General features: G+C 41.1%; 2 protein-coding genes across 4 annotated transcripts in view; one reads left to right on the plus strand and one right to left on the minus strand.

Annotated features, from left to right (window-relative positions):
* LOC139330226 (uncharacterized) overlaps window positions 1-15,018 on the minus strand; it is a 37,957-nt gene extending 22,939 nt beyond the window's left edge. Inside the window, exons 1-2 of the mRNA XM_070961011.1 lie at window positions 14,999-15,018; window positions 2,336-2,895 (exon numbers count right to left, since the gene is read on the minus strand). Of these exons, the coding sequence (XP_070817112.1) occupies window positions 2,336-2,862 (527 nt within the window). The 5' untranslated portion in view covers window positions 2,863-2,895; window positions 14,999-15,018. The remainder of the gene's footprint in view (window positions 1-2,335; window positions 2,896-14,998) is intronic.
* Window positions 15,019-16,315: 1,297 nt separating this feature from the next.
* The window catches only part of cep350 (centrosomal protein 350), a 31,667-nt gene continuing 20,970 nt past the window's right edge, over window positions 16,316-27,012 (plus strand). For 2 of the 3 annotated variants that reach the window (XM_070960230.1, XM_070960232.1), the window contains exons 1-10: window positions 16,316-16,611; window positions 19,161-19,243; window positions 19,431-19,474; window positions 19,623-19,731; window positions 19,825-19,990; window positions 21,440-22,101; window positions 22,216-22,329; window positions 22,992-23,120; window positions 24,761-24,877; window positions 26,259-26,998. In XM_070960230.1, the coding sequence (XP_070816331.1) occupies window positions 19,165-19,243; window positions 19,431-19,474; window positions 19,623-19,731; window positions 19,825-19,990; window positions 21,440-22,101; window positions 22,216-22,329; window positions 22,992-23,120; window positions 24,761-24,877; window positions 26,259-26,998 (2,160 nt within the window). In that variant the 5' untranslated portion in view covers window positions 16,316-16,611; window positions 19,161-19,164. Of the gene's footprint in view, window positions 16,612-17,697; window positions 17,714-19,160; window positions 19,244-19,430; window positions 19,475-19,622; window positions 19,732-19,824; window positions 19,991-21,439; window positions 22,102-22,215; window positions 22,330-22,991; window positions 23,121-24,760; window positions 24,878-26,258; window positions 26,999-27,012 lie in introns of those variants that run through there. The other variant, XM_070960231.1, reaches the window with a different exon arrangement.

Here is a 27,012-nt window from a genome sequence, read left to right on the forward strand (position 1 = left end):
GGTTACTACAATTTCGGAAATAGTTCACTTGGGATTACGATTATCAATCCAAATGTCATGGCAATCTGGCCAGCAGTTGTTGAGATACCTTGCAGCAGACAAAAGTGAACCAAGGGACAAACTGAGCAATGGACTGAATGAACTCACCATGCTTTAACTCTGTTGATTGCTGGGCCAAAACACCTGCAAGCTTTATTTTTCATAACATATTTCTCTCACATGGTCTGAAATCAGACTAATTTCCTTTGAAAAACAAAAGCAGGTGCACACTTTGGCTCAGGTGCAACATCTCATTTTCCATCCTTCTGTCAGGTGGCTGTGGCTTTGCCGGTAAGTGGCCCTGAGAGGTGGATGTTCATGGTTGTAATGCATCCTGACTCACTCTGGTCATTGTCCTCCCAGCAGCATAAGTGGATATCTGTCATTTAGTATTGTAATAATTATACTAGGCAAGGCAGAGAGTAGTTATCCAGTCCATGACCAAACATCTCTACAGGATGATGAATCAGTATTGAACCACACCAATACTACTGTCACATGGACTCAAATATCAAATGCAAATTAAAGCATTCACTGTCGTCAATCTCCTCTCCACCTCCCATCTACCCTCTCACTGTCTCTCTGCCGCCACGGTCCCCTCTGCCTCTTTATCTATAGACATAGCTCAGCTTGGAATGTGGCATCCTGCACCTGTGGTGAGGAAGGTTGGGGTGCACAGAGGGTGCCAGCACCACTAGAGGTGAAGCCCCAGCTTCAGCAGGGAAACAGGCGGGGGCATCACCGCTATAATCAGCTGGAAATTCCACAGCGCTGCAGGGCAGGAAAACCACTTAATATTGTACATAGACAAAGACACACAAGCACATTCATATCACGCAGGCACGTGGTATGAACATGTGAATGAGCATAGAGTAAACACTCAGACAGTACGCTGCTACAGTAATCACCTAAGTTTGGATCCCATTTAAATTAATAATTTCAACATTTTGTTTGCTTTCAGATGTAGAGATACCATTCTCATGTCTGTGCATTTAGCATGAAGTTACAGCCAGTTAGCTTAGCTTAGCATGACGTTGATGGTAGAGGGAGCAGCTAACGAAATCCACCTACCAGCACATCTAAAGCTCACTGACACTAACATGTCATATCTCATATGTTTAATCTGTACAAAAACTGAAGTTTAAAAATTTGAATTTGCTCTTTTATGGGGGTTTATATTTCCAACTATTTCTTGGCTGTCAGCATTACCTTGCTAGAATCTCCGCTGGCTGCCTCTTAATCGTTAGCAGCCAAGAAATAGTCAAACATTATTTTATCATATTATTTTTAAACCACAAGCTTTTACTGCCAGACTGAAGAAACCCGATATGTTAGTGATGTTAAGAGATGCTGGTAGGTGGATTTTGATACTGTCTGGCAGAGTCAGACTAGCTGGTTCCCCTTGTTTCCAGTCTATGCTAAATTAAGATAAGTGGCTGTATATAGACATGAAAATAGTTTTGGTCATTGAATCTCTCAGCCAGAAAGCGAATAAGCATACTTCCCAAAATGTTCCTTCAAAGCTGCAATCATATCCACTAAACTGTGCTGTGAACATACACAAACCCATTCACTGAATATTGCTGACCATGTTCACATGTGTAACTCCTGTCAACACATCATATTTCTTTGTTTGTTTGACATTACTAATGAGAAAACATTTTTGTATTTCTTACATCTCCTTTTGTAATTGTTCCTCAAAAAGAGAACTCTAAGGCCATGTGTGTGCACTATTTCTCTTCTCTTACTGAGACTTTTTCTGTATTATTAATTGATTTTGTAGAAAATGTACAATATCAGAATAAAATTATTGTGATATGAGATGTTGTCTGACTCAGCAAGCCCTGACCCCTCAGTGAATACTATCACTGGATGACATAAATTGTTACCCAAAGTGTGGCCACAGCAAAGCTGAACATTATATCACTTTTAATTGCATCTCCATAGATTTGCATTGTTCAAAATAAAGTTTTGCCCCAGTTCTGATTTGTAGCCACCGACATGCTGAATATTGTCTTTTTCACAGTGAAGTTAAATAAAACAGTGTAACAGAGAAATTAACTGTACTGTACTTTATTGTAATAACTCTGAATGTGATGTTTAGAAATTATGAAGACGTTATTGTATGCAGCTGTGTTGCTGTGGTCTGTTTCTGAACTCTATACATTTCAGAGCACCTGATTTCAGAAAAACAGCCCTGAAGAAAATCCTATGTTTAGGATAAAGTTCAGGATAATTTAACAGGTAGGAGAAAGACAGAGACAGCCTTCTATATTTATATCAGCATCATACTCACTCCCACTCCTTGCGTCGTGCCTGCGGTGTGCTTTGAATCTTATGAGCCTGGTGGGCTTTGACGATGTCCCTCTGCTCAATCAGGCCGCCCCGACGTCTCTTGATCACATTGGGACTGACCGCCAAATCTCCGTCCACCCCCAGCATTCCCCCTCCCTCAAAAGTCGAGGCCACATCAAGAGACAGGCCGAGACGGTTTGGATGTAGGGGGGGAGTGTGGCCAGACATGTGTGGGACGTACAGTGTGTCATAGCTGGTTGAGAGACTTTGGGGTTCCAGGAGGGAGTGGGACTGAGAAAACAGGCTCGATCCTCCGACCAGTCCTGCACGATGTTTCTGCCAGTTCTCACAGTCCGCTGGGGACGAGGGAAGGATTTGGTGCATGGGGGTGCTGCTTCCACACATGGTCCCCATACCCAAACCAACCGCTGGACACTCCGGTCCCACTGGGGCTCTAGGTAGCCCCAAAGCATTGTGGTCCCCTGTCAGAGACTGAGAGCTGACCGAACAGGAGCCCAGTTCCAGCATGGTGGGAAGGCTGCCCGAGATCTCAGCATAGTGCTGCAGGAAGGAAATGCAAAGAAAAGTGAGACACATCATATTAATGTACAAACTTTAATTGACATGAAAGATTCACAAAACAGCTCATTCTGGAGCTTTCATTTAAGTTTCACTTGACTGGGAATGTAGGAAAAAATTATTATTCTGCCGTCAAAAGAAAATGTGCTTAGATACAAACAACACCTGAATTTGTGACTTGAAAGTAGACAAGAAACTGATGAGCTGCCGTTAGGGAACATCTCAAAAGTGAATGCAAATTGCCCAAAAGAGTTTTTCCCATTTTTGCCAATAGATTTCTGACTTTTTATCACACCAACCATTCATCTGGGCTCCCACAACCTGACATAAAAAAGAATCATGCAAAATGATCCACTGCCATTCTGACTTGTATTTCCTGACTGTTAAAACCTCCTGTTCTATTTCTATTCATTTCCACCTGCACCATAAACAACTGCACAGCAGCTCCACAGACAGCTGTTTAAATCACACAAATCTATCACTGTTCACATGTTGTGAACTTATTAACAGCATCTGTAATGATTGATCAACCAGGCCTGCGTCGCCATGAGCTTTCTCGTTTCATTATAGAATGAAATCAATGAATCAATAGACAGAAATAATGCTGTTTTCTTCCTGTGGAGCCTTCAAGAGCTGCTGCTAACAGGACAGCTGGTTCTGAGGACAGGGGTGGAGGTCAGAGCTGGTGTGGACTGAATGGACCCCACACTTCAATAGCACTTATACACCGTTCTTGTCTTGCTTTTCATGTGAACACAGAATATGAGGCAGTAGGTGATTTCTAACTTCCAATGTCCTGTAAGTCAGTAAACAGCAACACAAATACAGATTTTTTTTTTTAACTAACAACGACAGATAAAGATAGTAGCTTTGCATTACACCCCTCGTGCAGACTTAATGGAGCAACATCGCTCACACTTACAGGTGCCGACACTCAGTTTGTGCTTGGGTATTGGATTATAGCTAATCAGCCAATAAGCCTGAAGAGATCCAGCGTCTGTGAAAGTATGAATTTGTTCTGCTAACTCTCCAAGGCAATTTGCCAATGGCCCAATAGCTCTCACTGTCTTCAGTCAGTTTAAGATATTACCTCTGAGACTCAGAAATAATTAGATAAGCTGTAACGTGGGCCTCAACACAAATAATCATACAATACTGCCAGTGCTGTGCTTAATCGTGCAATTAGGAAGAGGGAAGAGCAAAAGGGAGAGTCATTTTGTCAGCCCATCTTGTCCTTTATCTGGTAGGAAATTTGTGGAATAGTCTGTAGTTTGGAGTACATGCAATGCATCTTATCAAGAGATGTGCTGTGAAAGGCTCTGCTTTTCTACTACTCCTGCTCCAGCTTTATGGAGCCCTCATCATTTTATTTAGCCAAATGATAGATTTCTGGTTTTACAGTCCCTCTGAGAGAAACAGCTATAACAGCAAATAACCTGTGCAGTGAAGATATTGAGCAGTATAAAGGGGATGTTGTACAGTTCTATAGAGCAGATACGAAAGAACAAAAGCTATTCAACTGTCTTGAGTATCTGCTTAAAATCCATCAGACTGCTGAGCCACCTTCAGAGCCATCAATTACACTGCTGTCAATGAGTGTACTAACTGCCATGAATGGACGACTGATGATCAGATTCTCTTCGGTTGATGACGTTGATGGTATCGCTTGTGCAAGAAAGCTGCACCTCCTTGATTGCAAGAGGTCTCCACCTCCACATATTAACATTTTTACACAAACTGAAATAGCTGAATAAGCCTGCGTGATTTGCCACTATCTTGTGAGCACCAAAAAGGATAAAGCCTCTGGAATAACTGAATTTTGAATGAGAAGCTGTAGCACAAAGCCTGTTTTAGCATAAAACAAATGAACAAATATGGCAAAATAAATGTTGTAATTTCATCAACACACTTTTCCTCAGGCTCAGCTCATGAGAGCTGAAGTGACTCAACTGGTGACAGTGCTGGTTTAAGTGTTGCTTTATCAAGGTCAACACATCTCCCGTTTACCATCTTTATACACATTATTTCAGCTTTAACTGCCCACAGCTTTACTGTCTTTAGACCACTCTTATCATCATCTTATTTTAACCTGTTAACAGAGTTAGAAATATGTTCAAGAAACCGTAGCCCAAGTAGAGCTAGTGGCTAGCTTGTGAAGATAGTGTAGCATTTAGCTACTAGCTAAAGAACCATATACTTCCCTCAGGTGTTGTTGGAGACAAAAACTGAGCTAAAATAAGATTAAATGTTGGACTTTTGTCAGGTAACCAAAAACACAACTTCAAATGAACGCTAATGTTGCTCCATGTCTGCTGTATGCCTACATAAGCCACTGCTAGCCAGCACATTCACCACAACAGCTTTACAATTCAGTGTCAGTGTTGTGCTGCCTGGCGCAGCACATAGTGTGCGTGCCTCACAGCAAGAAGATCGCCGGTTCGATCCCCAGGTCGGGCAGGGCCTTTCTGTTTGAAGTTTGCATGTTCTTTCCGTGCATACGTGGGTTTTCTCCGGGCACTCCGGCTTCCTCCCACAGACCAAAAACATTCTCATTAGGTTAATTGGTGACTCTAAAATTGTCCTTAGGTGTGAGTGTGAATGGTTGCATGTCTTTGTATGTTGCAGGGTGTACCCTGCCTCTTGCCTGTTGACAGCTGGGATAGGCTCCAGCCCCCCACAACCCTGAAAAGGGATAGTCAGGTATAGACAATGGATGGATGGATGTTGTGCTGCCCCCAAGTGGCCAAAAATAAATCAATTAATGCAAGTTAAACTGAGCAGATTTAACCCACAAAAATACTACATTTTTTGTTTCACTTTTTTTTTTAAATTTGTGATTGCCTCAGAACACACTCAAACATTATAATAAAAGCCACCAACATTTCCAGAGATTCAATTAAGTTCCAACTGTCATTTTGCAGGGAAATATCATACTCCAATTCTTTTCACAACTGTTTTATAAGTCAAATTAATTTATAATAAGCATAGTAATTAGAGTCAAACAATGAAACAGTCAGACAGCAGTGATTACAAATACAACAGACAACAGGTTCAGTGCCTAGATGAGGCAAATTTTCCACCCTGCCAGTCGTTTTTAATTATTTCTTCTTTTTTTTAAAAATTCCACTTAGGATCCTTACTGATTGGAGTGACCTAACCTGCAAGAAATCAATCTTTTATCAATAAATACATTAAGCACACTTTAACATTTTCTCTATATAAAGCAAAAATCAGTGATGTTTCTAGTGTTTGACTGACCATGAGCATTACTTCTGACACCTTAAATCCCCACTTTCTGCGGGGTTAATGGTATATAATGACAATGCTCCAGCTCTGGAAACAAGAGAGCAATGGGACCGTACGTAAAGTGGCTTTAATTGTAGCTGTTTAATGAACTGCAGTTAGGGCCCTTGCTGATTGGAATGACATAAACCTGGAATAAGCCAATTTATTATGAATAATATATACTTGAAGCACACTTTTACAGTTTCTCTTTTTAAGGCCAACAATTGGTAATGTTTCTAGTGTCTGACTGGCTATGCACATTATTTCTGACACCTTAAATCTCTGCTTTCTGCAGGGTCTGGGAGTTGCTTTTTTCCCCCTCTTCCTCCCTCTTGTTCTCCTTTTTTCTCATCTAAGTAAACAGGGCGCTACTCGTGTGAGATTTGTGCAACCCACAGTCCTCCCGCTCCTGTCCTCCCCATGTTATGTGTCACTGTCTTTTTTATGTTTCTTGGACGGGATGTAACTGAAATGCAATTTCTCCTCCAGGGGACTAATAAAGGCATTCTGATTCTGATTCTGATAATGGTATATAATGACAGTGCTGCTGTTCTAGAATCCAGAGAGCAATGGCACCATAGGTAAAGTGGCTTTAATTGTAGCTGCTTAATGAATACAAGCTGGCCCTCCAACAGAGTCGGAGAACACCTGGAAAACACCAGTCCTGCCCTGTTTTCTCTCTCCCCAGCTTTACTGAGTGCTTCAGAATCGTGCCCATACACAGTGAGGCTCATGCAGATAAGGCTAGTGAAAAATGTAGGTATGAATGTATACATATTTGTCCGTACAATTGTCCATTATGTGGTTGCTGGCAAGGGGAGCTTTGTCTGAGAAATGGAAGGGGAACTTCCATTGATCCGGCACTTCCTGAATCCATTTTGCAAATTATATTTTCAAACTGGCTGAACAGGAATGCCAACACGATTAGCTGATATATAGGGATGTTTGGATCTGGGTATGATATTGCCAGAAAAGCACCAGCCACATGCACAGAAAAAAAGACAGACTCAGAACGCTGCTATATTTATGATCAACAAAAATAAAACAGGCTGGTATAAATATTTAAACATCAAAACCTATTTGCCAGAATTGAAAGGTAGAAGAAGCAATTCTTTGCGACAAATATGGTTAGCAAAGAGCTGAATGACAAACTAGGCTTCTTCCAGAAGATGACATTTACTAAAATAGACACAGACATTGATGTCAGGCAAAAAGTATATATGACTATAAACATTAACTGTGTATTGCCACAAGCACAAGGCTGCTTTTAAACTCCAGTTCTTATCAGTAAACAAGTGCAAATGGCTCATATATGGCACATTTATGTAAAGACAATTTAGACTGCAGTTATATGTGCATGCTGTATACAGCCTATAGTATATTCAGTACTGGAGCACTTAAGTAACTTGTTTATGGTCATCTATCTGCTAGTGAGATGATACAATGAGATTAAAAAAAAAAAGACTATTCAGTCAATATTCTGGTTGGCTCAGGTGTAATTTGTTTGCAACTTACAGAAACACTTGACTTATAAATATACATTTTATTTATGTTGCTGATCATTGGTTCTTTGTATATATATTAATATATGTACCTATTTTGCACATATTTGTACACATAATAGTCATGTCTATTCTTAACCTTCATTTGTTCATCTTTATTGTCCTTGGTCTTAGCTGCTATGTCTATTCGTGTGTAAGTTCACTTTCTTGTATGGGCCCCATAGACTGTTTAAAACATGGATGTAGTCTCCGTAACATCACATATGGATTTCTGAAGAGCCATTGTGAAGACCACTATCGTGTCTGTTCATTACATATAAAGCCACAGCCAGCATCCAGTTAGCTCAACTTAGTATAACAGCTAGTTAGCCCAGCTCTGTCCACCTGCAAGCGCCTCTAAAACTCATTAAGTAACAGCTAACTTTAGCCGTGCTGGTAGACCTTTTTACCTTTTTTTTTTTTACAGCCAACAAAGTGAATATGTATTTCCCCAAACTTCTCACTTGTCCTTTGATATTGTCATGAAAAAGAGGGGGAAAAATTGAAAAGAATGTTTCGTGACCAGGAATGAGGACAAAGTATTGTACTATATCATCAAACAAAGATTACAGCTGAAATTTTAGCAAACATCTTTCTTTATTCCCCCCTCCTTCATGCGACCATTATCATGGCCATTAGTATAAGTTGGCCTATGTCGCCATCCAGACAGACCTTCACCACAGAGCTCCTAAAAACACCCACACTGCAAAACATCAAGGCTCAGCTGCTTCCTGTGCACTCCACTGTGGTCGCTGCACCCAATTATCAAAACCATACTGTCAAGAAAGTTGACTTTGGTTTGATATAATTCTCCTAATTAGCTTTTAAGAGGCTGGTGGTTGATTATCCTTCAACCTCAGTCTTTAGCTTTCGTACTGCCATTACCTGAAATTGTTCACAAACATCTAATGGGTTACTCACAGCTGTGTGGTGACTTTCCAGCTACTGAAGTCAGAAAAAAGCTGGCAAAAGAATGTAAGCCTTTGACAAAATGGGAATCACAATATTAGAACGGCCAAGTTCTTTTTACGTTCTCTGTTGGACAGCCAGGTGTCTGCAAGGTCACTAATGAGGAATGAAGGTGAGGCTGAGGCAGGCGAGGAACCTTCTCACACCTGCTGCTCCCAACAGCCCACACAACTGGCTGATTACACATCGTGTTTCACCACATCCTCCCCTCAACCTGCATGTCAACCTGCTGAATGGCCAAACATGCATCAGGAAGTGTCATGTCACCTGAACCTACCCTAATGGGCGAGGTGTTTGAAAGGAAATCGGGCGGAAAATTTGAGCCAGCTGCAAATAACCATGTTTGCAGCAAGGTGCAGGAGATTCAAATACAATGTAAAGAACTCTTGAGGACAGCTTAAACAGCCCAAAAGGGGAATCAAGCAAATACATTTTGTGTCAGAAATCTGTTCATTTCACTCACCTGCAATCACAAATACCTGTCCTGACTGATTGTAGTTAACGGGACAAATTGCTGTCCTTTTTTCTAGATGCCAACAACATTTCCTATTACTCAAGTTTTTTTAAATGTAATTTAATGAAATGGAAGACAGAGACTCTTAGGGGTTAACACAGGACAAAGAACAATGTTCAGTACACACATACGACTCAAGTGAGTCAACATAAGAGTATTCAGTCATTTCTGGTCACACGGTATGCTGTGGTTTATTTTACAGCTTTGTTTGCTTTGTACGAACAGAAGAACAAATACCAATTAAACTGAACTGAATAGACAGCTCATCCACAAGTCAGGAACAATGACTCTTATAAATACCATAGTGGATTTAAGACATGCTGCAAATGAATGCGTAAGAAGAACGTATATGAGAAGAATGAGAAGTCTAACTGTCTCTCACTCTGCTACCGTCTAACTATGAGCAGTGGCTCTCTCAAAATGCAGCCGCTGCATATTACTGTTCTGTATTATACTGAGTGCATTAAGCAGTGCCAACATCCACATATTAATTTTACAACTCCCTATTATACACTGTGGTGCGTTACAGTGACCAAATGGGAGCAACAAATATGCAAATATATGGATTGCTATGGGCAAATGTACATTAAACATTTCTAGATGTATCATCAAGGTTCAGAAAACAAAAGACAAACCAGATGTTTCTGCACACCACACTAACAAAACTAAAACATATGTAGGGTGAAAGAGCACATGTAGCACAGTGGTGCTAATGAGTTAAATACTGCTTACAGTAACAATGCTAACACGCTGATGCTTAGCTGGTTTACCACAGTCATCATCATACACCAAAGGAGAAATTAAAACTTTGACCTGATGATGGCACTAGAGGAAAAAAAATGAAAAAAGGTACTCTTTTAATGAATCACCAAAGTTATTACAGTTTATTTTGAGACTGTCATGAATGTCCTTACCAAATTTAATGGTAATCCATCTCATGCTTGTTGAGGCATTTAACTCAAAGCCACAGCTGTAAAACTCTTGGTGATGCTAGAGGTAAAGTGAGGGGATCACTAAAGTCATACATCATTTAGAAGGGAGGCCTATCTGTACAATAAATGTTAATATATTTCAGTCTGGACCCGAGTGGGGGCAGACCGACAGCCCAACATTACCATCTCTAGAGCTGTCCCACTAGTGTGGCAATAAATGTCAATGAAACAAGCAAATAGCAAAACAACCCCAAAATGAACCCCTCTGCTTATTGGAACCATCCTCTCTATCAAGCGTAGTCACATTTAGCTAGTCCAACTTCTCATCCAAAACTGATGCACACATGTTTATTTGTTTTGTTTTTTTCCGTTTAGTATTTGCAAGAGGGCATCCCCTCCTCAAAATACAATAATAATCGTTGACGGACATAAGGATAATAAATCAAACCAGCAGAACTTTTCCTCTGCACCTTGCCAGCATGGCAGGCTCTTTTCCACCCACAGCAATGTCCGTCTTCTTACACTGTTGCCTCTGTGTTATTATAATTCCTTTCCTCTGTATGTGGAAAGAATTGAATGTATGACACAGACAACCTACACATTCTGATGTAATGCCTTCTGCAGACGTGTTAACGCTACACAAATCTTGTTCATCCCGTATGTGTGCTATGAATTCCTTTTGTGTTCCTTCCTTCCTCTCATTTTTTGAGTTTTTCTGTGCACGTTTTCATATTTCATATTTTCCATTTCACAGTCTTTATATTCATTTTTTCACAATCCCATTGAGTTTATTTGCACATATATGCTATATACTTTTTCCATAGTTTCCACTCATATATCTGCTTGATACTCCCATTGTGCAGCATGGTGCTGTACTTGCCATTCATGACATGCATCCATTTGTTTCAGTCTAATTTTCATTCCACAATTCTTTGCTCTATTCTTCCATTGTGATATGTTATTCTGTGACAGCGACAACCCAATTTCCCTGCAGGGTTTATTAAAGTTTCATATTATTATTATGTAAGTGTTGTGCCATAAAGACCGAATGGCCTCAGTTTGAATAGATTAGTTCAATCAAGCCTGAGTAACAGACGTGACAGAGAACATAAAGGGGAACTGACCTTGTGGATTAGTTTACAGTGTTGTCTCTTACATTTTGCTTTGCACTACACACCTGCAATCTCAGTGGGAATTTGAAAAGTTTGCCAGTTTGTCATGTTTTCTGCTTCGCATCGGCTTTCTTCAATCCTTGCTTTAGGCATCTAGCAGACATTTTGTTCTAAACTGCAGACAGGTATATCATGACATTCTCAAAGGGATCCTACTGCTGTGATGACCTTCCAAGAAAGACCATTACTTAACACCACTGACACATCAGATCAGTAATGATCAACACTACTAACAGGCAAGCCACACTGGAGGTAAAGTGGCCTCATGGTGAAGGGCTTAAAGATAAGGAACCTTCATATGGTGGTATATGATGCATTTCCCCAGCCCAGTGCTGTAATGATCATTTTAGACATAATCTACTACCTAAACATACGTGAGAAAGTGTAGTAAGACAACAAAATAACATTAGTGGAAATATCTAGTACCCAGTACAGAGCAGGGTAAAAACTCCGCCATTAAAAAGCATTAATCACTCACTTTTGTTTGTTTTTCAGGTCTTGAATTCTGTGCTGAAATAGTGGACAATTTTTCAAACAAGAAATTCTGCAGTGCTCTGGGGGAACAGGGAGGTGAAAAGGTACTGCACACTCTGATGTCCCATATGTGAACGCCTCATAAAGTTTCAATGATGTTTGGTGAACAAGGAAGTCAAGAAAGGTTTTTGACTCAAACCCAGTGTGTGTGAAAACATTCTTGAAATAGTCCATCAAAGTATATCATCATCTTTGTCAGTGGGACCACTATGAGAAAACCCAGTGGTATACTTTGACAGCTATACAATGATACAGGGCCTTAGATGGCAGCTGCCTATAACATCAGAGAGGAGGAGTAGTAGTTTGTTATTGTAGAAAATGAAGCATAGTGTTGTTAAGATGCTTCTAAAATGTGAATCTTTGCATCACAGGCAGGTTCTGATGTCCAGCTCAGCAGCTGCTATATGTAAAAACATGCTTCACTGCTCATTTGGATGATTTTTGTTGCAATCCTGCTTTTCAAGTCGGACAGTCTTACTGTCTTACTCAGAGTTAATTGAATAACACATTGATATAAATATCAACTGATTAAATTTAATGGAATTTGACCGCAGAAGTAATTGAATTCTGTGGAAAGGAATGTCGGAGCATAAAATCGTAGAAAAGGCATTTAGCGCATAATGTCTGCACAATTACATTACAGCATTCCACCCTTATACGTATGATATTAGGAAGAATGTCTTGCACACAAAAATTTAAGCTGTGCACTAATATTTCCACAAGGAACACAAAGCAAAAAGCCCACTGACTTTTTAATTCTTTGCCAAATTTAAATCTGTGGTGAAACAACCCCATACTTCAAACACAGACCCAGTTCATACAAAGTACATAAATGAATGAACACTGATTGTACCTGCTCTGAGATAAAACATGTTAGTACACACACACACACACACACACACACACACACACACACACACACACACACACACACACACACACACACACACACACACACACAGAGCTACACTTAAGTATCTGTTGCATTCATTACTCAGATCAAATGTCAGGCTCAATGTAAAGTCACTACATTATTGCACATGAAATTAAATCACTGTCATGAAATCATTTCCTGCCAAACGGTTTGTTTTCTCAAACAGTAGCACTTGGGGGGAGGGAGCGGCACCCAGCATGTGAAGCAAAGTCATTTGAGAATACCGTCTGTCCCAGATGTGGTCACACCAATTAGCAACAAAACTACATGCCTTCGTTAAGATACCCGTGGTACTCCTAAAGGATTTTTAATGAAAACAAACACGTATCGACATCTGAACAAACTAAGTAGTCTACAAGTCTTTAGACCTCTGACAGACTGTAGGCAGAACTGAATTTCACAGGTTGACAAAATGAGTTAGCATCTCATTTCCAGCAGTTCTGCTTTTGCCTCTCATTGACTGCCTTTTGTTTTCAATGCATGGGATTGTGGACATTCATTACGTGCTTATTTATTTGCCAAGTGTTTCGCAGAATGACTGACAGAATGTATCAGCTAAACATGCATTTAGTGTGCATCTTGACGCCATAAAAGATATGATTAATCGCCCTTGCCTGTGATGAATCACAATTATTCAGTATTTTAAATGTGTATTGTAGGCAGTCAAAGGAACATGCAGCTTGTTTTAGTTCAAGAGGTACAGCCAGGTTCAGATTTATAGAATAGAGGCACTAATTTATACACCAAGAAAACCAATTTGCACTCCTTCCAAGGAGAGTGGTGTTATTCAATCCGAACAATCAGACCACTTGACAAGAAAAGATTAACAAAAGACAATAACAGGAAAATATAGCCAAAGTAGACTAGGGGGGTGGTGAGTGACAAATGTTAATGTGATGAAATAATTAAAAAGACACTCCAGAGAAGCAGGATTGATCCAAGTAATAGTCAATTTTCCCCCATTCAAAAGAAGACCACTCAATCAGCTGTAGCACAAAACTGATCAGCTGCCTACTGAGCCACTAAACGGTAACTGGGTATTGTGGGAGATTGCATGTCTGTGCTTTTAAGGCTCAACTCCAGGAGATAGAGATGTGAAGTGACGAAGTCAACCGGGAACGCAGACGGTTTGCCTCCAGCAGCCTGTCACCCAAAACACAAACACTGATAATTCCAGCTGCCTCTTCCTTTATTGTCAAACTCCCATGACTTGAGAAAACAGGCTGTCGTGCTGCTTCTGATGGATTTGTTTTTCTGAGTACAGTACATCACAACGATGGGTCACTTTTCAAGAAGATAATAAAACAACACACAACATTTGATAGAGCCCTAGGTCTTAGAGATGTAAGGGCAAACAGCCAAGATGACGGATGGACGATACAATCAAATCGTGGCATTTCATTATCTCAGACCTCCATCAGCTCCTTGTCAGACACACACTTCCTTTCAATTCAGTGCAGTAAATGTAGTCTCGATTTTTTTCATCTTTAATTAATTCCTCCCTCCTTGAGGTAATGATCGCTGCCTCTGAGATTGAACTGAGGAGATTTCTTTTCCTGCACCTGAAATTTTGTCATTATCTGCTCTAGGTCCACTTGGTAATTAACATAACCTAATTCAAGTCTGCCTCCAAGTGGCCCTCGACACTGACACCTGCTCTGTCTTCTTGTATCAGCATGAGTCCAAAGACTCAATCTCCTTTCACTGGTAGAAGCCAAAGTGGTAGAGCTTTGTGCTCTCTCCTAGTCTCAGCACATTGCTAATTTTGTCATATTTTGTAGACTAATTAAGTGTACAATAAGCCAAGGTGAGTGCAGCTGCTGCCAGGACCAAACATCTGCCCTCCACAGTCATATCTTAAAGGCAAAAAGTAATACAGAAAAACACCTGATTGAAAAAAATGTACCTGCTGTTGAATTACAGTATCAAAAAACATGTTTTTATACCAGCAAAACTGCAGGCTGTTATGTCACAAGTCACATAAAAGCTTTACAACCCTGCACTTATTTCATAGATAGGCATTATGACAGAAGACTGAAAGAAGACTTCTCAGTATGGATCCCTGTACCCTGCTCCCCTGGGTGGCACCAAGCATAACACCTGCCAAAAAAGCTTTACTTGTCGGGTAGGCGATGAGCTCAACGCAGTCGCGTGTTTTTAACCAAACACCTGTTAGAAAATAGGAATCAGGCAGCATGTCTTACCTAAAAAGAGAGAAGCCCTTTCCATTTCGTCACCTTTCCTCAGAAAATGAAAATGTGGTAGCAGATACGACCACGTACGCCGTACTATCCCCCTGCTGCCAGTACGGAGAGAGAGAGAGAGAGAGAGAGAGAGAGAGAGAGAGAGAGAGAGAGAGAGAGAGAGAGAGAGAGAGAGAGAGAGAGAGAGCCCTGTCAGGTTATTAGCCGGGGGGAATCAGGGGAAATGGAGCAGTTGCCAGTTAAAGCACCTTTTATTGACAGGACCCAGAAAAACAATTAAATCCGCTATTATATGGCCGATTAGAAATCTTTATCAAATTTCGTGGCATGTGTTTAGCTCCACGTGAATGTGAAGCTAATAGAGAGCCCGTAAAAGCGCAGTACAGGTAACCTACTTGTTGTCGTCTGCGTGGTCAAACATGCAGTCATAACCTGGAAACCTGGCTCTCTGGCTCCAGGTTGCACCGCAGTTTATATGTTTATGACACACGCAGCTGTTAACGGTGAGCACACATCCTGCCATCAAAGTAGTTCGCTCATTTTCAAAATGTGCGGTCCATTTGTCGCCATAGGGAAAAAAAATGATAATCCTATCTCTATACACACTAAAAATCAGTCTAATAAAAAATGGAGCAATATCTTGAGATGGAAAATGATCCAGATGAACTGGACTTGACGTTAGTGAATGAAGTTTTGTTTTGTTGAGTGAGTGGAGCGTTCAGTTAATTTATAGCCTATGTGTCCATGTGTGTCTCTGTGTGTGATACACTTTCAGGCCGCTGGGTGGCAGTAAATGCAAATAAATCGTAGTGATAAAGCCGTCTCTGCCCTATGAAGTATTTAGTCTATGGCTCTGACTAACAGTGATTTTTCAGTTCGCCCTGCTTTAACGAAAAAATAAACTCAGCAATGTTTCAAATAACTGTCAAATGTATGTAGCACATTACAGTTATGTTGTACGTATTGAATGTATCTTTATTCTATCATAATTCTACACAAATATATGGTTTTATTTTACATAGTTTTATTTTCTTTTTACTGATGCTTTAATTCATTGAGTAATTTCCCTAATTATTTGACAAATTATTTGACTGTTTGAGCCTTCCTTTGTATCTACCTCATGGAAATACAGTGCAGTCATAAGGCAAATATGCCAGTATAATTGATGTGGTTGTGCGCGCGCGCGCGAGGAAGGGGGATAGTGGTGTCAGCGGTTGACGTGATCTAACGCTCGCGATATTTCAGTCCCAGTTACCTACCCGTCTTGGATACCTCAGTTTCAGTGTTGAGAAACATCAACATAGTAACCCGGGAAAGGCAACCTCAGAAGCGGGGTAGCGACATTTCTTTTTCGGAATCTCACCGCTGACCAGGATATTCGGTTGCATGGACAAACGCTGAGACAACAATAATGGGTTCATGCCGCTAGAAAAAGTTGCTAGCTTAGTTGGCACAACTGTTAGCTAACATTGGTTTGCTAACGTTAGCTGGCTGACGTTAGCAAACAGACAGCTGAACGAAACTGAAGAAGTCCGGAGAAGTTTGGATTATCTTAACACGAGGAAGTCAGCATGAATATGGCCATCTAGACACATCGGACCGTTTCCCTAAAGGTATATTTTCTGTCTCTCCAAAGAGGTGTTTATCTAAATTAATTCATGACTTTCCTGTTAGCTAGCGGTAACATTAACTCTCTCGAGTTGGCGGCTCCGACTATTCCCTGGACCACAGACATTTCGAAATAAGTCATCTTGAAGTAAAGTGTTAGAGTGAGTTGTAGACATAATATTTAGATTTACAATGATTGTGCTAGAAAACCAATCACGGTTCTTTACGAGTGGATGGCATTTTATTAATAGTTAGGTTTTATGAAACAGTACTACCCTGATAGTTAGTTCACACCCGAAAGTAGATAAGCGATGGCTTGTTTTGTCCGGTCGCAAGGACGAGTAATTCCTGGACAGGGTGTTTCAGTCGTATTCTTGACAGGTCTTCTCTCGACTGTAACGTGTGGAGTCATATGGCTATTAGTTGTGGTTTCATTTTGTATTTTTATGGTTTATCATATTCACTAATAAAAGCACTGTCATTAGCAACAACGGCAACTTGCTTTTGGATAGCCCTTGTACAAGTTCCCATGTACTATCAGTGTGAAGCCACCTATTTCACGCTCTCGATGTAGTACAAAATAATCTTACAAATATTAAGTCACTGGCTTGAAGTTTAAACTCCCAGCGACCTATCCGGGGACTAAAAGGCGATACCAGGTGGATGTAAAATAATACAATCACGACTTATTACGGTGGAGTGAGGGTGATTAAAGTTCAAGTCAATACAACCCATGTAGAGTCAAAGATGGCACATTCATTCTTCCTCACCTAGTGGCTGGAGTGTTGGTAGGCAACCTTTAGCACAATTGTGACAGTAGTGGTCGGAAGCTATATCGCAACAGTCTTTATGTACATAGATGAGTGTTTTTGCGAAGTAAGCGTCCAGCCATCAGTGGCAGCACCGAGCGACTACTGCCGAGCAACGCTGCAGTCGTAAGCGAAGAAGAAGTTATGCGCCATCTTGGATTTCCACTGGTTTTATTTGCTTTCATGGAAATCACCCGCACTCGATTGTGGAAATTATGTGTTTGTCACTTATAGCTGGCCCGACACTGTCTTTACTTGTCCTGATAGGTCACTGATGGACACACCTTCCATCCGACGAGTGTGGTTTTTTAATTTGCTTTCGTTAACGAACTTTATAAGCTCTAAATGCATGGACTGTGTGTGTTCACACTGGCTGCGATGCAGGACGGGTATACAGTATTATAATCTTGGATCGAGCCTGCCGTTTGTATACTCTTTGGTTGTCAGCTTGAATGAATCAGCTTGAAATCAGTAGTAAGTTTGTCTACAAACGTTAATTACTGACGCTAATTTAGCTTCGAACAGGGAACTGTTTTATGTAATGCTGGCGTGTGCACTTTTCAGCTCATGTCACAACTTTGCCAGAAGTAGCTAACGTCAGCTTATTTCGATAGTCAAAATAACAACCTGAAAACCTTCGTTCCTTGTTTGAATATTCTAACATTACATATAGTTAACAGTATAGCATTTTATAAGCCCTTGGCCCTCTTACCGCAAGTTTTGGATTCAGTCCCATCTGGACTGCAGATATCAGGAAAGACACAGACTACTGTCTGGTCTGATAAACATAATGTAATTCACACTGTCTGCTATGTTAATTTGAGTTTAAAGTCACGGTCTTGACTGTATGGCTATCTAATAATGGGAAGTGCTTTTACTAAGAAATTCTGATGACTTACAAGCGGAGATTAATGTTCTTTTTTTCCTTTTTATTCAGTGAGTCTGCCGTGGTGGCCTCAGGGTTGTGTCACGTGATCGTTATGAGTAAAATGCATGACTTATGAAGGAAGTCTTATGATTCGGGGAGTGTTAAATATCAGTACAAAACATGTGTTAACTAACTGTGTTGGATTTGCTTTTAGATCCATGGCACAATAAATTTATACATTTAAGTGACCACTATTGTCTCAGGAAGATGGTTCCTTATTCAGAAATTGAGAAGAAAACTCTTTAACATAATTTTGCTGTTGCCTTAATCAGAGTATACCCAAGTAGGACCAGACATCTGTGCTCTAGCATTACAGGTGTTTAAAGTAAACATTACAGAGCTGACATGTGACAAGTTCTGCTTTACTTCCCTCATGGAAATCTTTTGAGGAATGTGTTGTTGTAGAACCTGTTTTAAAAGGCAGGGTGACATTAGTCTGCTGTTGACAAGCTGACGTAATACTTACATATGCTATGCAAAGAATTAATTTGGCTATACACAGTTGTTATCATGTTGCGCATGTATTGCAGTTCCTTGTAAAGGCTTGTATCTCTAAGCCTTGTTTCTGTTGGAGTCATTTTCTTGTTTGACAGTGTTTGATCATTCTGTTTCTGGATGTCATTCTTTGTTTTGGTTTCAGTTAATGTTTTTGGTTTTTACTGCCAGTTTGCTGAGATGTTGCTCAGATTGTGTATATGGTATAAGAGTACAAGAGCATATGTTTTCAATGATGTTTTGTGTTGATCTCATTTATATCAGTTTTACCTCTGCTCAGTATTGGTTTTTATTATTTGCTCATGTCTAATCTTGGCTGCAGGCGAATGGGAGAGATGAGGAGCAGCAGGAGGACTGAGGTGTCTCCCACTGCTCAGCAGCTCACAGATCACAATACTGGAACAGGTGTGTTTTTCAAAACAAACAAAAATGCAGTTCAGTTGTAATTGTGCTTATTTCAAAGTTGGTATAGTGTTCTCAATATCAGTATATTTGAATTCTGAAATTCATAATCTAAATATGTCATATGGCTTGTTTACATAGCAAGAGAATCTGTATCACCGGCTTTAATCAATTTTGCTCTCTTTGTCAGAGTTGACAAATGCATGGAAGAGTTTTGCTCAAACCAAAGCTGCTGTAAGTATGCCTGGAGTAGTTTTGAGATCAAATTACCATTTGTAAAAGTAGTGAAATACAGTCTGAAATATCCAGTGAAGATGGATGATGACTTCCTTTCATCTTCACATAAGTCAGAAGTCTGACAATGTATATTCGCCCTCTGTAGTTGCGGCATATAGAAAATCGTCTAGAGGCAGCTCCAGGGACCGGGGTTCTCCTGGAATCTGTCATGGACCCACCCAAGAAGAAATCCTCCAGGACGGTCCGTTGCAGGGGTGAGTTACAAAGCTACATTTTGCAATAATCATTGTCATTACTTAAATTATACACTTAAACTGTAACTATTTTAACTTTGCTGTCTATCACAGATGGACAACAAGCTGATGGCAGTGGAGGGTCTTCGAAGCGCAGGGGACATAGTCAGCGGAGTCCAGAAAAGAGCAGCTCACGCAGCCCTCTGAGAAATACCACCCAGGACAGCAATGTCCGCAGGAACAATAGTGTGGAGTTCAGGGAACCACTGGCCTCCTACAGGTACAAATACTGCACTTAAACACATTCATGAAATGTTCTTAGCCACCTCTTACTATATTTGGATAGGAGGGTATTTTAGTTCATACTCAGGAATGGATTTAGGAATAGATTTATAAAAATCGGCACGTTCGCTAGCATTATAAATATTTTTCACAGTGCCTAAGTTGAATTTTACTTAACATATATACCAAAATAATTGAATTAATATTAATATTTTTGATTATATGAAAACGATAGTAACTAGTCAAGTTGTATAGTGTGTGTGTTCTGAGGAGTTACAACAGAATGAGATGTGTTTATTCCCCACCTGGGCTGTGGTAGTTTAATTGTAATAATTGTGTCACCTCAATGTTTTAACTTGATACATCAGGAGAGCTCTTTCACCTACATAGCAGTCAGCCCCCAACGCTCTTTACTCCTCAAGACCCCCATTCAGAGCCCGGATGTTCTTGACATCTCCTCTGAATAGCTGGCAGCGGAGTAGCTCACAGATACTTAAGTAGCTTAAGGCTCCATTGTTTGCAGTGATATTGAAAAAACCTGAAGTTTTGTTTGTAGTATTGTCACTCAGTGAAACAGAACTACAAATTTTCAAACGTGAATATGTTGCACATTTACAGTAAATGGTATTTGTTGCATACCATGTGTTGTATGTTTTTTGCTAACAATATACATATTTGAATTTCAACTAAAGAGTTTATTGGAGATATTTTATATATTAACAATGTATGAAATGAGAGTGTGAAGAACTTAAAATATTGTAACTTGCATCTGCATCTGAGCTGAGTTTCAGCTCATTGTTCAGCTGTCAGGCCAGTAACTTTACTGTTGGTTCACTCGCACCACTCTCGTTGTATCGCTTTCGCCTGCAACAGGCAAATGTTTTCAGTGAAAAGGCTCTAACAGGCACAGCAGACAGAGTGAGCGACAAGTCGGTGAACATAGTGGAGCACTCAGCAGCTGAAGAACCAGATATTTCCCTATGAAGCTGATAGAGACTGAAAGCGGAGATAAAGGAGAATGAGAGTAAACAGTTTAGTGACAGCAGTTAAAACGTTTTTGTTAAGCAAGAAAAGTCTTGGAAATGAAATTCAGGGTTTTTTTTTTTAATATATATTTTGCTATTACTTGCAAATGCACAGAATTGTAGATTATATTCAGATGACTTTCTGATGTTATTTGACATAGAGAGCCACCAGTATCTTTTTCTGCAGTCATGTCTGTGAAGGCAGCAAATTTCAGAATTCCACCCCTTCTTGTCATTCTTGTCATACATTTTTAATATGTTTCATTGTTAAACTACAGTGATGTTTTGAGTGACTGTGTCACTCCCTCTATATGCTTTGACCACCCATAAATGTGCACTTCTGTACACTCAGTTAGTGGTAAATTAAGAGTGAATCATCTTAAATCTCTTTCCTGATCCCATGTAATCTGGTTTGTCTCCAGAGAGGCCACCCCTCCACCACATCCCTCTGCTCAGCGGGAGGCCTACAGTCTGCAGTCAGTGCCAGGGTCTTTGTACCCATCCTCTCCACCTCCCTCAGATCCTCTGCTCAGCCAGCTGGTCTACCAGAGAGACACCAGGGACAAACAGACAGACAGGGACCTGGACAGCACACACTCCTCAGCTCTGGAGAGCACTGAGGTCCACTACCTCAATGACCAGGCAGCCCTGGTCACCCTGAGGACTGCTGGAAACCAGTCACATTTCACAGGTGGAAGAGTCCCTGCAAGCGACGGGCCAGAGGAGGAAAGCACTCCCAAAGCACAACTTGGCATGGATAGCAAAGAGTCTGGCCCATGTCTAGCTCCAGCCGCAGGCTCCATACACCGAGGGGAAAGCACACCCTCCACCAGTCCTGGCTCAGTTTCCCAGCGGTTGGAGAACCTAAGGCGACATCAGCCTGACGATAAGCTGGAGAAGCTCAAAGAACGTATTCGCAGGCAGAGACAGCATCTGGAAGAGGCTGCAGAGAGAGAGAAGCTGCTGGGTTATCTGGAACAGCCTGTTATGGCAGCCATGGGGAGAAACAATGCTGATACTAGTAACGTGCCCACAGCCAAAATACGGAAAGTTGCAGCTGCACCGCCTGCACCTATATACAAAGGTACCATCATTGTAGAAATGTATCCCAAACTCTGCCTTTGTTGATTGTTTGATCTTAGCCATATAGTAGGAAAGAGGATGAAACGACTTACATCTTCAGTCCTTTTCCTCTCAGGTTTTAACAGCACTGAGACAAAGATCCGGACTCCTGATGGGAAAGTTTGGAAGGAAGAAGAGTTTCATAACCTCAGCAGAGAAATATACCGAGACCTGTCACAAAAGTTTGCTGGTAAGAATACGACACAAACATTGGTATGATTCCTTACTTGTTACATTTTCTTCTACGGTCAGGATTTCACAGATTTTTGAAGTACTCGTGTTTTGACCTGGGCTTGGAGTTGCGATTCTGAACAGAGTTTTGTGTGATAAATGGTAGTGATTAGTGATCTCTGACAGGCTTGGGTCCTTGTACTGTATGTTCCTGGGCTTTGGTCCAGGTTTTAAGACCATGTGGCATCAAATATCAAGAGCTGTCTGAAAAACTGCATAAGCAAGCGAATGATTGCACCTGGTTTGGATGTGCTGCACAAGTAAATTCTGTATCAGGAAACAGTTGGAGTTGTATTGATCTGTGAGATGCACAAACCAATACTGTAGCTGCTGTTTTCCATAGTGGAGTTACGTATACCACATGTTACATAAACACACATGATTCATGCCAATAGTCTTTGGTTTCTAACATCAGAGATTTTTCACCCCGGGCACAGGGCTTGTGTTTTTCAGCAAACTTGGATCTTTTAATTTAAATAAGAAAATTTTGGCAGCCTGTGTCACTTGGTGGCTTATGTCTGTGAAGATTCTCATTCATCCAGGTCATGCTACTTCTGAGTGCTTAAAAAGCCAACTGGATTTGGTTGTGGCTTATTCTCTGGATATTTCTTCTGTGCACAGAGACCACCAGATACACGCATCAGCAGCAGAGGGAACAGAGAGCAGACAGGTCCAAAGAGAAGAGGCCTCCCAAGCCAGTCAGGAAGGTCCACAGAGCTGCCCCTTCCTCTGACCTAAATGCAAAACCAGGTATAATAATTCCTCTTTTATGTAAGAGGGCCAACCCACCCTCTGATCTATTTTTAATTAGTGACACTAGGAAAGCTAAGCGTGTGAAACAATCCTGACAGGAGTTAATCAATGGTCATAACACATGGTCCAAAACCAAGAACCTCAAACGCTGAACTGTCAGTGTGGTTAAAAGGGTTTTCTCAGCTGGCTTTGCGCTCTCGTGTCTGTGCCTTTTAATTCAGCTGTGTTTCTTATCTGCCTTTTATTCCTCGGTTTATTTCTGTGTACATCTTATTTTATCCTACACATGCTCTTGCAAATGTCAGTTCAATAACGACTGGGCTGCTATTATGTCTTTGTCTTTTGGCAAGTGTATACACAATGATTGTAATAGTCTTATTAACTTTTGTTTAAATGCATCATAACAAAATAATCCAAATATGAATTCTCTCATTTGAATCCAAATGAGTTCATGTCATAAATGCCCCAGAAAAACTGTAGAAACTAGTATTCAGACTACACAGTTTGTTGTGCTCTTCCCATCTCCTCAGTTGTCCCGTATCAGACCTGTGCGTATGTTCCAATACATGAACCTGGGATATTGCAGGCCTTTGAGGCAGTGTAAAGACTTTAATCCCTGAAGAAATGTTCAATATGTGTGGCATGTAGTTTGTGACCAGCACGTAGCATACAGACACCTACATGAAGGACCTGTAACCACAAACTGTTGTGCTGTAAACTGGGCATAGCAGACTCTTGACAGCTGATAAAACTCTCCTTACTGGCAAAGATGATTCCAAATGCACATACCTAAACACGATAGCTAACTGTCTTCATCTCCGTGTCAGTGTGGGCCTGGACACAAGGAAAGATATTCATTACATATACAATGATGTTGTTTGATATATCATGTCAATGAATGATTAAGTCTCATTGCAAAAACTGTTGACGATAAAACGTCTGCTTGTGTTTCTTCCAACTTTTTGTGTTGTCTCTTGAGTCTGGCTGGTCTCTGCCTCATGCTGGCACAGCACTATAAATAGCCCTCTGAAATCTGTGGCTAGGTTCAGTTGGCTCATCCACTCAGTACAAACAGCTGCTTGGGTAGTGGATGTACAGCTTCACTACCAGGAACTGCCCTTTAGTAGAATACAGTCATAGTGAAAGTGATTTAGAGATTAGTTCAAGTAAACAGGCTGTTTTTGAAATGTAATTTCCCTTTGCTCTGAACACCACAAATGAAGCTCTACTCACACTTGTTGTACTGGGCTAGTGGCAGAAAACTGAGCAGAGGGACAAAGCTGTGTGTGGGGAAAAAAATTATCTGCCAGGTAGTTACTTGGGGCAAGGGTAACATAACAGTAACATAGTAAACATAGAGAGCTAGTCGATGCCTCCATGCCTTTTTTTTAAATGTTACTAGGTTTGGGTTAAATGACGTTTGAAATTTGTGCCACTAAAGCAGTTTCTTTTCTTTCTCTTTTGTTTGATAAGCTGTGTGTATATTTATGTTCAAGTGAGTCTGCTCTGGTGGCGGTATGTCTGCATATACATGCTAACACATGCAGTCATGGAACATTGCATCAACATGGACTGTACTGAATTGCATTGCTTTTCACTGGCATCATCTAAGGTGTTAATTTTCTGTTTCTCTGCAGCGATAAGTCCTGCATCATGGCGAGAGGGCCAAAAACTGGTTAAGATATTACTGGGTCCAGTTCCCAATCTGCCCGTGGAGGACAGGCCCAAGCTAGCTGATGGCCTGAGCAGAACAGGTGGGACCTAGAGCCTTGCTGAATGACTATACATGCCATGACACCCCTGCTTTGTATTACTATGTTGGCCCTTTTCATGACACTGTGATATACCATGTAGTATCAATGTGTCATGATACATTTTCATGAACAGCCAACTTAGTTACCAATAACTCAGTCATCTCTGCTGTAACCATTTCTCCAATGCTTTTCTTGCACCTCTTCACATACTGTCATTAACCAGTGTGTCAGAAGGTAGAAGGACAGAAAGTGAGATTTGCAGTCTGCTGGACTTCAAAGATCTACTCAAAATGTGCCAGCTTTACTCCAAATGATTTCACTGCATTATTTACATCCAGTGGAATGTAGGACAAGACTTAATCACCAAAGTGTAAATTAGGTTTTACTTTTGACTTTCTACCCACCTCCTGACCCTTCTTTCAGACATCTTGTGTCCTCGCTCTACTTCTACCCGTTTTCTCATGTTGCTATTGAACTTTCACCCATAAAATTAAACACACAAGTCTTCACTGGCTGTTATTACCTGTGATGTAGTTTATTCATGCAAATGGAAGATGTTATAGATATTTCTGACAGATATTTTACCTGTCTGGGACACAGTTACAGACGGCAGACTGACAACAGAGCCAGCCAAAAATATCAATAAATAAAGGCTCTTTGGCTGCTGCTGCTGCTTCACACACACTGCCATAGACTCTGTCTTACACTCTCTCATACTCTCATGCACTAACTGCATCTTTGCTGGCTGCATCTGTAGTAGCTACCACTGACCGTGAGGAATAGAGATTGACTGGTTGTTCTGGTTGGGTGCACAATTAGACATGGCCTCATTTCCAGAGGTTACCCCCAGTGCATGTACCCTGGAGAATGGCAGAGTGGAGCAGGGAGATCATGCAGTGAGGCTCACTGTAACCATGCTCTGAGGAAAAAAAAGGAAAAAAGTCCTGGTCTGGATTAGATACTGACTGTAAAATCTAGATGGGAATTTCCAATTTGGCCTAGATTAGAGTTGCCATGGCAAGCTTGTCCCACATCCTCATTTAGTATGTGTGTTCTGTCTGGTAATTGTGCTTCAGCTTTGGAGTGTTTTTTTAATCTGGTGCAGTCACTTGCTGGAAAAGCATCCAGTATTTTTTGAGCTGTGACAAACCTGTTTATTACAGATATTCATTATAAAAAAACATTTTTTTTTTAGGATTTTGTAGCCTGCCACTAATTAAAAATTTTAAGACTGGTCACAGACTCATACCTCTAATTAAATATGAATTGTGAGAGCAAATTCTAAAAGTTTAATGTTTCATCAGTCTCGCTTCCACTTAATTGATAAATTGATTACCAGTTGCTAACTGTAACATTTTACCTCTCTTTAAATGTCCACCAGCTTCCCGTCACCGCTCCAGTTCAGACCCACGCTCAGAATCAAAACCACGGTCTCGCCCTAACAGCACAGAGAGGCCTCGTAGTGGATTTCGGGGGCAGTCCAAAAGCCACTCAACAACCACATCTACCCCTTCATCTGCAGATCGGGACAAGGTCCCAGTGGGTGTAAGCACGGACCGGTTGTCAGCAGACATCCAGGGGATACTTGATGACCTTCAGCTTGAGTGCAAAGCAGCTGAGGAGGAGAGGGCCCGTCAAAGGTCCCGGAGTGGAAGCAGTGGTAGGAGGGGGAGAGGGGGATCGGGGTCACGAACAAGGACTCCCGTCTCTGTTTGGGGAACTTCTTTGGCAACAGGTAGCTCTTCAAGAGGCTGTCGCAGCGCCAGTCCTACTACACACCAACCAGAGACTGCCAACACAACTGACACAAGGCACAAAAAGCGACACTATGATGCTGATAGTGTTCGCCAGTACATTTCCAGGCAACAAGAGGAGAGAAAGAGGCGTCAAGCAGAAGAGAAGAGGGCACTGAGGGAGGAGGCAGAGAGGAGAAACCAGAGATTGCAGGAGCTCTACAGGAAGCAAAGAGAAGTGGCTAAAACAGTGGCCTTTCCCAGTGAGGCACCTGTGGCCCCTGTACAAAAGAGACTACAGGAGACCTACAATAAACTTCTGCTTGAGGAGGCCCAGCTGGGCAAGGAGGCCACACAGACGCAACCTGCTGCTCCTTCTAGTCAAATGGTATTGTACATGCG

The sequence above is a fragment of the Chaetodon trifascialis genome, chromosome 4 (genome assembly GCF_039877785.1).
Source record: "Chaetodon trifascialis isolate fChaTrf1 chromosome 4, fChaTrf1.hap1, whole genome shotgun sequence".
NCBI classification, from domain to species: Eukaryota; Metazoa; Chordata; class Actinopteri; order Chaetodontiformes; family Chaetodontidae; genus Chaetodon; species Chaetodon trifascialis.